The sequence below is a fragment of the Xiphophorus hellerii genome, chromosome 23 (assembly GCF_003331165.1).
Source record: "Xiphophorus hellerii strain 12219 chromosome 23, Xiphophorus_hellerii-4.1, whole genome shotgun sequence".
NCBI lineage: Eukaryota > Metazoa > Chordata > Actinopteri > Cyprinodontiformes > Poeciliidae > Xiphophorus > Xiphophorus hellerii.
Window position 1 is genome coordinate 2325120 of NC_045694.1, and position 12302 is coordinate 2337421.

A 12302-nucleotide genomic window follows, 5' to 3' on the forward strand; every position below is an offset into this window, starting at 1 on the left:
TGGATGGATGGATGGATGGATGGATGGATGGATGGATGGATGGATGGATGGATGGCGAGTTGGATAGATGGATGGATGGATGGATGGATGGATGGATGGATGGATGGATGGATGGATGGATGGATGGACGGACGAACGGATGGACGGACGGACGGACGGATGGATGGCCAGTTGGATGGATGGATGGATGGATGGCCAGTTGGATGGATGGATGGATGGACGGACGAACGGATGGACGAACGGATGGACGGACGGACGGACGGATGGATGGATGGCCAGTTGGATGGATGGATGGATGGCCAGTTGGATGGATGGATGGATGGATGGCCAGTTGGATGGATGGATGGATGGCCAGTTGGATGGATGGATGGATGGATGGATGGCCAGTTGGATGGATGGATGGAAATATCAATATTTTCCTGGTTTGTTTCGTTCTATTTTTCCGGAGCTGTAACTTTCAGACTCTTCCTCTCGTCTCCAGACTGCGGAGAAACTCTGTGTACCGTTCAGATCGGAGATTCTGGCAATCCTTCACTCCGGGTTCCAGCGACTTTGCCTGCAAATAATTAGCAGGAGCCGCTCGCTGCAGATGTTGGAAACACTCATGTGAAGTAACAGCAACATCAAAGGGAGGAGGAAGTATATATGTAAATAGGGGGAAGTAGGAGAAGAAAAGGAAGGGGGGTCAAGAGTCTCCACATTTACAGAAAACAGTGCACTTGCTGCCAGATCGCATTCCTTCTAATGGAGGGTGAAGACAGGGAGCTGAAACATGACTAAACCACACCAGTTCTGGGCGTTTAATCTGGCAGACACAGGGAGTAACGACAGTGGTGGGGAGGAGGGAGGGGTGGAGAGGGGACGTACCGTGGAGTCTCATGTGAGACTGGTTCAGACGCACAGGAGATGAGGGGACATATCGTGTGGGGGAGGTGGGGGGACGTGTGTGAGGGGGGGAGCAGGATCACAGCAGAAACATTATGATCGACTCGGACATAAAACAGGTGTATATACGCCGTGCTAGGAGAGACAGAGAGCAGGGAGGGATTGTTCATGACAATCTCCCTTGTGGGGGTAGTGGTTCAATTTACCTTTATATCCTATCTTGACTGCTCCTATTACACATCCGAGGAAAGGGAAACATTTGGAAAAGAAAATTACTTATCTCTGCGGTGGCAGTGTGCTAAGACTGGCAAACACATTTACTTAGAGTAAGTTGCAGAAGAAAAAGTGGAAGCGGTGTCTGGAACACAGCCACCTGCAAACGTAGCTTAAATATTTAGAGAAAAGGTCCTGCAGGTCGTTGTTTTCACCGCCTTTTAGCTGGACTCTAAATTCAACCGCTCCACTGTGGAACGTAAATCAAAGTATTCATGATGATTGTTAATACTAAGCTTGAGTGACAGCATACAGGTGCATCTCAATAAATTAGAATATTGTTAAAAACTTTATGTCAACATTTTTTTTTAAATGCATTCACACATTTTAAACGTTTATCTGTTTGAAATAAATAAATTAATTAAATACATTTTCATAATTATGGCTTGCAGGTAATTAAAAAACAAATTTCAGTTTCTCAGAAAATGTGAGTATTATATAAGATAAATAAGAAAATTAAAATTTTTAATTGAGGTAATTGCAGGATCTGTAATTAATTAATCACAAATAATTACATTTTAATGGAAAATCTCATATTAAGCAACATTTTCAATTCAAAAAACTTTTTGTTGAAAAATTATTAATTCTCCTTTTTGCACAGCTTCCACAAAACAATAATCTTTTCCAGCGTTAAATCAGATCGTTCTTTGAAGCAAAAATTAACCCCAGCGAGCCAAAAGACGGAATTTTGTTTTCCGTTGCTGTGACTGTTGGTTGTGCATCAGATGTATGGATGTGACAGAAACACACAAGCACAAAGGTTCCAGCTGGAGCTGTCGTATGCAAAACAATAAAAAAATAAAAAATAAATAAATAAATAAAGCAATTATTTGGGATACAATTTTTAACAAGTTAAAATCTATACATATAATTAATCAAAATTAACAAATTAAAATTAAACTCATTTACATTTTGGGTCATATCAAATCACAAATGTCCTCAAAGGGCCAGTTGTGGCTGAATATAATGATAAAGCCATTAACACACTGTTAAAATATGAATAAGTAATTGTATCTGTATTCAATGAGTAATTCTTAAAATTAAATAATATGGAACATTCTATTGCTTTAATATAATTTGGCAGTATTTGATTGATAAATAATATTTAAGCATACAACCTTTATATTGAAGGTCATATTTATGTCCCATACAGAAAAACATATGTGCCTTGAATCTGACACACGAGATCTAAAAAAAAAAAAAAAACAGAATAAACTGCTGACTTGATGGTTGTCTGTCAATTTCCATAAGCAATTGCTGAATCAACTGGCTGTTAAGACAGTGCTATGTCTAGTTTAATGGAAAGTTTAGAGGAAGGAAAACATGTGGTAGAAGAGCCACAACATTTAAAGGATTCACGAGTTTAGGAAAGATTCAAATACTGTTTTGGAATTCAAGAAAATATAATATTTCAATTACAAATCAAGGTAAAGAGCCACAGAATCAAAGCTGCTTCATGTCTAAAGTGAAGTTTTCAGATTCAGTAATAATTTTGGGAACCATGTAATCAGCGCTGCCGTCCACCAGGACATTTTGGAGCAGGTCGTGCTTCCCTCTGCTGACAGACTTAATGGAGTTCCTCGTTTCTTTCTCCAACAGGACTTGGCAGCTGCTCACACCGACAAAAGTACAAATATCTCCCACAGCATCTAAGCACTAATTCATCCAAAAGCAGACCCAATCTAGTAATGAGTGCATGTACTGCGCAGCACATTACATGCACTGTGCTGTACTGTAAAAACTGTAAAAAGTAAAAAAAAAAAAACTCAACTTAAAAAGTTAAAAAGTATTAACTTTTTAATAGGCTGACATGCTATTCATTAAAAATCCTGATTTATTTCTCTTGTGCAATATTTTATTTTCTTAGAAACTGAATTTAGTTTTTTTTTATTACATGTAAGACATAATTACCAAAATTAAAGGGAATAAATATTTAATTTGATAATTAAAATAATTTACTTTGAGTGACAATATAATTTATTGAGGATTACCTGTATGACTAGTGTTAATGAAAGAGAGGGAAGATGCAAGTTCACCAAATTTATGCTTTAAAGCGTTCGCATTTTTAAGCAAAACATGGGTTCAGTTTGATTAGAAGCACATAAAAAAAATATTTATATAAAGATAAAAGTTTTGAACAAAGGGAAAGTCTTTTTACCTGATACTCTGGAATCCAAGGCTACACGTGTAAGCCAAGACGGAGTCGGAAAGAGACAGAGAGGGAAGCAGACAGGCATAGAAACATGGAATAAAGAAGAGAATGGATATAAGAAAGAGTTAGGCAAAAGAATGCAGAGAAAGAAACAAACAGAAAATCTATTGGAGAAATGGACAGAAGTAACAGCAGCTACAGTTACAGAAGCTTATTTTTGAAAGGAGTAAAAATCTTTTAAAATAAAGTTGGAGTGATTAATCAGAATACTAAATGTCCCAATGGGTAAAGAAGCCGTGATTTGTTCATATATTTCTGTTTAAAAAACCAACTTGAATCAATTCTGCAGCTTGTCTTGGGTAAAACAAAGCCTTTGTTAACACTCTCCATCTGCTTTTTCTCATTTAAAACGTGCACAGTTTGTCTTTTCTTTGTTTTCGGACCATCTGAATCAGTTTCACCCCGGTCTGCATCAAAACATTTCTCTGCCTGCATGTCAGCATGTGTACGGCCTCAGCTTCCAATGTGAATGGATCAGGAAGAACAGTTCTCTGCTTCTGTGCTTTAATTTTTTTTATTTATTTATTTTTTTTACATCTTTTCATCATCTCCACTTCAGTGATTTTACTCTGAGACAAATCAAAAACACCTTCGCAGCAAACCGCAGTGCTGAGAAAGCAGTTGACAATAGGGTAAGCCTTGCATATAAAACAGGATCTAGATGCTTGTGAAAAAGAATGACCAAGGAAGTGTTCCATTCAGGCACTGACCATGTAATGTGATTAAAAGGCGCTTTGTGCAAATGGCAGTTATTCAGAGTTTGAAAGACAAAATAAGCTCCCAGTTCCTTTAAGAAAAGGTAGCACACTGCCTATTCATGAGAGTCCAAAGCATGGAGTTACTTTCCTGACGGGAGCCTCGAACAGAAGAAAAGAAAGAGAAAATGGATGATGACGTGCAGAGGCGGTCCCCGAGGAGGGAAAGATTAATAAGATCAGGAATGTGACCCTTCCAACAACTCCCTCACTGCAATCTCCTCTCGCCTCAGAGGTGGACCCGGGCTGCAGAGAGGGGATTGCTTGAGAGAGAACCTGTAAATACGTAATTAGGACTCGAGAGTTTTGGAGGGTCGGATCTTTTTGTTTCGCGGCTAATGTGCCACCATTGAGAGGCAGGAGGATGACACTTGGGAGAACGGTGTTTGAGGCTGGGTGTCAAGGTTTAACTACAGGACCTTTGGCAGAGGGGAAGATGTGGAGGAAGTCTGAAGTAAAGGTCAATAAGAAGTGGCATCTCAGAACTCATTATCCTCATTAATGCCAGGTGAAGCACTGCTATTTTGGAAAAAAATGATATTCCAAAGAGGCCTTCCAACGGTTTCGTGGTTCCCTTAATACCTGCCCTTGACTCACTAATACAGAAGACCCACTTCAGCAGTTTAAAAGGTGGAATATATTACTTTTTTATATAAATTACAAAGTTAATATGTGGTTCTTTTGAAGGAAGAATGTGTAGAGTGGAAGAAAAAAGAGCAACAGATGACAAAAAAAGCAAACATAATATTCAAAGATTTACCAGATGAATATTCAAAATTTTCACAAAAATTATGTTTTTCAGCAATCTGTTCTTCAAAGGATTGAAATATTTCCATTCACATCAGTTTCTTTAAATCTCTTGCAGATGGAGGAAAATCTCAGCAGAGAAAACATTTCCATTCGGATCAGGAGGTCATTGCCTGTAGAAAACCAAAGATTTGCTACTAAGATGATTTTAATAAATAAAACAGTCTGGGTGAAGGTGAAGGTAGAACCCAAAGCTACTGAAGGACAAATTAATAAAATCTAAACTTGAACAAGAACACAGAGTAGCACGTTGTTCTTACTGAAGAGGTTTTTTAATGAGTGAAATGGTTCTTCACCCAGGGTGCCTCTGTGTCAGGTGGAGACAAAGCTTTAAAAAATTATACATGAAATTTACAGCTAAATTAGATTTTACTGCTTAGTTGTTTAGTGAGTGAGGAGTTGGCAGAGTTTGAGCATTTAAGGGTGAATAATGCTTCATTTATTCATTTTTACAGAACTGTATTCTCCAGGACTGGTTTAATTTGAACTGGATTATTCTATACTGTGTTATATAGAATAATCAAAACGTTAGACTTATTGTAGCATGAAATTGAAATATTCTATATTAACTGCATACTCTTTAAATCCCAGTTTGGATTTATGACAATTATTTGTAAAAAAAAATAAAAAATAGAAACAAGATTTCCCATGTTTGGGAACCAGTCCTCTAATGGTTTTCAGTGAGTTTGACAGACCGCCTCCTGGCTGCTCTGATAGTTTCAGTTTTCTGTGGAAACTGGGCTCCAGCCAGCAGAGGTTGAGCTGTGCACCCTGAAAACATCACTAACAACTCCTGTCTAGTTTGTGGTGGTTGTTAGAAGAGCGTGGGCAGCAACAGAAGTATAAAATGATCTAATGCCTCGAACCCTTTCTGAAAATACCAGCGTTCACTTTCCAGCGTTGCCCTTTTATGCCTGCCAATAGATGAGTTCCCTCTGGGGCCTGGGTCTCTCTGGGAAGCGTGTGTAGGTGTGTGTGTCGCCGTGGCTCACCGATGGTGCAGTGCTCGCCCGTCCAGCCCTGGTGGCAGTCACACTTGCCCTCCCGGCAGACTCCATGGTCAATGCAGCGTGGGTGACAGTCCCTCTGCTCGCATTCTGGTCCCGTCCAGCCTTCCTCGCAGTGACAGGCACCACCGATGCAGGAGCCGTGGGAACCGCAGTCCACCACACACAACTCTGTTGCAGAAACAAGAGAGCTGCTGAAACATGCATCTTCTGTTCTGTGAAAGCCCTCTACCTCCTTCTGCATCTGCCACTAAAAAACAAGAAAAAATCCCTGTCTAATGTTTGCTCAGAAGAGTTAAACTGGGCCAAAAAGTTCAACAGTAAACAAAATTTGTTTGTAGAACCATCTGTACGTTTGTTTCCACTGAACAACTATGTGCAACATTTTGTTGATTTAAAGTATAAAAATCCATGGAGCTTTGGATACTTATGTAAGCATCATCCCAAATATGAGAAATGTGATGCTTGCATATTAGAACTTAGCTGTAACTTAACTGCACAATTTTTGCTCCAAAGAGTGAAAATGTTTGCCAAAAAATATATTTCCATCAACTCCCAGAGCCTGGAAACGTCCAGACATCTCTGTAGCACATTGAAGCTAAATGAAAAGTGACTGTTTTACACAAATTGAATAAAATCTTAAATGTTAAATAGAAGCTTTAGGTTTCTAAAAATGCAAGAAGTAAGCTTTCAGAGTCAGATCACATAAACTTGATCCTGTTTCCTTCAGCTGCAAATTTTTGAGGGCTGAAATTATCTGATCAGCAAACTGCTTCAATCCCTCTAACAAGTGGCTGTCATCAGGAACTGTTAACAACATACATTAAGCATTTGTCTCAATAACTACCTTGGAATAAAAGAAATAAAAACAGACTTTTGTTTGTGATGCTTTCACAGTTTAAGGCTCCACTATTTTCATGGATTGCATTATTTATCAGCGCGGTTCTATTAAAATGAAACAAAACCTGTCTATGTCTAAAAAGCTTGTAAGAAAAAAGAACTGCAATTACTGTATGTGGAAAAACTTCCAAAATAAGCACTCTGGCAAATTATGAAGCCTCACTTGCCTGGTCTTAACAGACTGAAGCTGGGTTCTTTTGTCTCGACTCAGAGATGTGTAATGAACATGCTTTCTTATAGTACTGCAAACAGAAGAGCAGCTGTTGCAGATATGTGCTGTCTTCAGAAAACTGACATGACTGGATGTGTTGTTGGTGAGGAATCTGAGTTTTTCATGTTAAAGCTAATGCTCAACAAGCTGCTTCTGCTCTTACGGGAAATGGAGACGTGCAGATTTTACCGAAAACAAGAGCTACTATCAAATCTTCAGAATACTGATTTTTGCTGTGAGAGAATACTTTAAGAAAAATAACTCTTTTAAGTTTTTGGTCACGAGGCTCCCACAGGTGGTCACATAGGAACCCAGAACAATTGTCACAGGTAAGGTCAAAGGTCATGATTCAACCAGAGCCTGGACAGAAATTCTTTTGATAGGAGAGTTTGAAGGGTAAAATCAATCCTGACCAAATTCATTGTTGACAAGTTTCTTTTATTTACTCGTTTCTGAACGCATCACCATCCCATATGAGTTTTTCCTCTCGCTGCAGAACTGGACTCTGCTCAGTGTCTCAGAGATGCTCCTGTTTCAGTTCGATCATCACAACTCTACTAGCCATCAGGACACATTGACTTTCATTCATCAGAAGATCCCCGTCTTTATTTGGACACTCGTTTATGTTTAATCAATGTTTATGTTCCTATGGTTGTAAGTCCTCCCTCTTTTATTGTTTGGCTAGTAACTAAATATTGTGTATTGAGTTCTCTGTTGAAAGTAATCTGTTTTTTAGTTGTTTTACTTGCTCCTTCTTGAGTGTTTTGACACAGTAACCATTATTGTTACTATGGATATGCAATTAATCCTAATTGCATCTAATTTGGCCATTTTGATGCTGTTAATCAGCTATTTGTCATTTTCAATGATTCTTTGCAGAATTATACTTTTATTTCATTGTGTTCATTTTGTATTTCGATCTGTCCTGTTGGATGGATTGTATATGTTGTGTGTTGTGTATTACTGTAATTTCTTTTATCATAAATACATTGTAATAAAGAGTGGAATGAGTGTAACTGATGTCTTCTGTTATGGATTGGCAACATGAGGAAATTGCAGATTTAAATCTGCTGAATTATACCAATCCTTCAGAGGTCACATGTTTGGATTATAGTCCATCATTTCTTTTACATGAATGATCCCCCAAAAATTTCAGCAAAATGTTGTGTAGACTGACGGGCCAAAAGTGTGTGACCTGTTATATTTGGTGTAAAACTAACCCAGCATTCTGACAGACGGGTACAGTGGTGGTAGTGTGATGGTCTGTGGTTTCTTTTCTGCTTCAAAATGAGGAAGATTGATGAAATCAGGAATAAAAATTAAACTCAAAATACAAAATGTTTGCCTTTTTAAGTGTCAAAAGGGGATGAGCAAAATTTTAAAAATGTGATTAAATTTAAATGTTCATTTCAGAAGACAAAAAAATGACCTTGAAACTTGTTGTGGAACCATTCCTAAAAAGAAAATCAAATGACAAAAAAAACAAACAAAAAAAACACTGACACCCCGGTAAATTTTTAAATCCAACATGTTGATAGAAAATTCTTACGTTTTTAGACTGCATTTCATATCGACTTCAGAGAAAATAAATGAACCAGAATCATTTGCAGCTCACAATGTAACAGGAAAGTAATAATTGCTGCTCATATTGTTCATGATTTTTCCTTTAATCCAGTCCACTCCCACTGTTTTGCTCTCACTCATCCTCTTCACCGAGGTTTTTTTGACTGTCTGTCTCCTCCAGCTCACTGAATGGAGTTTTTCTTCGATTGAGGGACCTTGGATGGTTCTGATTAAGCTGAGCAGACACTGTAGAATATTAAGCGTGCCTCTGGAGGGGAGTCATTTAATTCCAAAGGAATACCTCCTTCTCATAGAATCTATGCAATCAATTTTTCATTAGTGCAAAAGTGTTTATCTGCCTTTAACATGCCCCTGACTCGAGCTGGATGGGGGTTGTGGGCGGTCGATCCATGCTACAGCTTGTTAATTAAAGTTTATTTAATTGAAGAAGAACCGCAGCATTAATTACGAAGGAATCCTCCACCCAGCCAGATGGGTAAACTCCCCAACTCTTGGACCGCACCGCAGCGAGGCCAGACTTATCAGTTCTGCTATTGACAAGATGTCGTGCTGCACGAGTGGATTTGTCTGAAATTTTTGAACACTTTAAAAGAATTGAAAATTACTTCTTTAGACAAAACCTAAATGAAGTGGGACACAAAGGAGGGAAAAAAAAACCCTGTTCTCTAACACAATCGTTCCTTTGTTCCTGGGCCCATCCAAACTGGCTTCATGCTGCTTCAAAAGGTCTGCAAAGGAACCTGTTATTTCAAACGCACCGTCCCGACGCATTTACGCTTTGATTTTCACAAGTTCAGCCCAAGAGAGATATGCTCAACTCTTTTAAAGAGACTGAAACAGACTGAAAGTTCTGCTTTTAATTGTTTGACTCAGTATGTGTTCCACTTCGGCTGCAACACGCAGGGAAGGAGTCATTTCTGAGAGGGGCAACGGCGCATAAATCACCTGATTCTCAGATAGCAGCCAGGAGGGGCCAGCCTTTGAACTAACAAGACACCTACCTGTGTCGAAAGGCAAACCCATCTAACGCACAGAAGGTAACTAATGAAGAGATGGCTGCAGGCAGACAGGAAGACAAAAATGTCTCCTTTTCCCCACATCACACGAGGCTCCTACCAAAGACTTCCTAAGATTATTTCCAACTAATCTCTAAGTCCACACATGTAAAGGAAGAACATATGCTAAGGTTCAGAGGAATAAGAGTTTTGGTATTAACATATGTTTCGTCTTCAATCAAGGTGTTGATTACAAAACTGTAAGAGTGTGATCTCACCCACAGTATGATTTAATTAGTTCAAAACATATTGAATCGGATGAATTTTTTTAGGTTTAAATTGTTGGAGATTATAAACACGTTGCAGATGTCACCTCTTGCTAAACAACACAAGGAAGTTTGTGACTGTTAAAATCATAAAGTTTATTTGTTTATTTATTTTTTTTATCAAGATGAGCATTGAAACCCTTCTGGTAACTTTTACACCCATTGTACATATAAAACATTTTAATCCCAGTCTAATTCCATGTCACACTAAAACACTGCTGATTCATTTATTTTTCTTTTTGTTGATTTACAAAGATTAAATATGTTTAAATATTAAAATATCTGGGACAGTTTAGGTTTGTTGAGGTATTTTTATTTTCCAGCCTGTGGCTCTGATCCATGTTAGAACCAGTTTAATGTGATGAAACATGACAGATTATGAGCCCTGATTACAGTAAAAATAACTACCACCAAAGTCCTGCAGGAAGAAAACTATAGATGCATCACAAACACAAACTCAGATTCATAACAGGTTAATCACTATCATTAAAAATTCAAGATTTAGTTTCTTATAGAATTAGAGAATGATGTCTACAAAATAAAAATAAAATAATGTTAGTCCAGAAGTTTAAGTTGTGGAGATGAAGCACCTTGGATATTATGTCTCTCCTCTTCCTCCACACTGTAACAAATTAATGCTACATTTTCTTTCATTTGAAAAGACATGAATCTTCCCTCAACACTTGAAAGGGTTTTGCTTCGCACTCATTTAAATGTTGTGGCTATCCTTTTATGGCTTTCTCTACCATATGTTTTCCTTCCACTAAACCTTTTGATTGCTATATGCATGGATATAGCACTGTCTGACTGTAATTATGACCAAAGAGCAACAGTCCAGCCATTTTTCTCTGCCGTTATCCTTGCTGATAGTGCCCTTTTACTGCTGTGCTTGTTTTCCTTCTACTGAACTTTCCATTAATGTGCTTGTATGAAGCAATCTGTCTGCTGGACGCCTGAAAAGGCAGCAGATTTCCCTGTAAATAGATTTTGTTTAAAAATTGTCTTATGTATTATTTTACTTGTCTATGAAATTGAATTTTGGGTGTTTGTTTGCTAGAAGCCATAATTAGCAAGCAGAAGTAAATGCTTGCAATATATCAGTCTGTGTGGGTGTTAATCCTATATATAAGTTGTATTGTTCAAACTGAAATAAATTAACCTTTCAATGATTTTTTAGTTTTTTGAGTTGTGCCTGTGTAAAAGAAAGAAAATTGCTCTGGGTGTGACAGGTCTCCAAGGCGGCAACGCAGCGTCTCACAGCGGACGTCTCCTTCTCCCGGCCGAGGCAGTCAGAGGCAACAAGGTAAAAAAATCTCTAAAGTACGAAAAGACGAAAAGTGGAAACGACCAGCTGCCATATTAAACGAATAAACTGATAATGAAGTATCATTTCCAGAGGAGTCTCTCCTCAGTCCTCCTGTTTATTCACCAAACTTTCCAAGCGTGAGCGGCTATCAGATGTAAACATTTGTCTTCTCAGACTCAAGGAAAGCATTTTGTGTTGGATTTATTTTCAGCGCTCACCCTCAGATTATTTTCTAGATATAAGACATTGAGGCATTCCATTGTGCAAAAAGACATCTAAAAATCTTCCTGTCCAAATAGCTGGAGCTGCTTACATTGTTCTGAATGCATTTTGACCAAGTCGACACAATTATTAAAATGTTCATGCCAATCATGCACTGAAAGTGTTACCTTACTGAAGATAAGTAACCTTCCTAAAGAAAATAGAGAAATGCAATGCAGTGCTCTCAAACACAGTATCGGCAGCACTGCAGCAGTTTAAACTGGACCTCACGCTCCCATTTATCACCGTGGCTGCAGGCGCACGCTACGAATTAGTGGGACATCACAAATGAGTAATTTTGTTGCTTCCTTATGGAAAATATCAGAAGAAAATAAGGTATATGATTAATTCAGAGCTTCTTTCCAAATTGTCACACAATAATTTTAGAAAATAAATTATCCTTCTAGCTCACTAAATTATATTTCAAAACCAGAACCAATTTTTTTTTAATAATCGTTTAAGAGTAAGCCATATATCACCATCACAGCTGTCATAATTTCACCAGGACTTGTGCTGCCAAGTTGAACAATTATTCCTTAACTTTCCGAATAATAAGACACCCACATGTGGCCCTACTGCGCTACAGCAGAGATGTGTTATTTCAACTTGCAGCCTGTTAGTAAAGGCGCATACGTCTGCTGTTTGGTGGACCTGGTGCCTGGCGCAGCGAGGGGGAAGTTTGTTTGGAATAAATACGGAGAAATGTGGTGCCAATTACATGCTAGCGTGGCTGAAAAGTTACCCAAGGATAGAGTAGAAAAGACATAATCCCACAGATCT

General features: G+C 38.3%; 1 protein-coding gene across 6 annotated transcripts in view; it reads right to left on the reverse strand.

The window, feature by feature from the left end:
• The window catches only part of LOC116714382 (teneurin-3), a 193402-nt gene that overhangs the window by 59240 nt on the left and 121860 nt on the right, over positions 1–12302 (reverse strand). For 3 of the 6 annotated variants that reach the window (XM_032554919.1, XM_032554923.1, XM_032554918.1), the window contains 3 exons: positions 5925–6110; positions 3317–3337; positions 1092–1115 (listed from right to left, as the gene is read on the reverse strand). In XM_032554919.1, the coding sequence (XP_032410810.1) occupies positions 1092–1115; positions 3317–3337; positions 5925–6110 (231 nt within the window). The remainder of the gene's footprint in view (positions 1–1091; positions 1116–3316; positions 3338–5924; positions 6111–12302) is intronic. The other 3 variants (XM_032554922.1, XM_032554921.1, XM_032554920.1) reach the window with 2 other exon arrangements.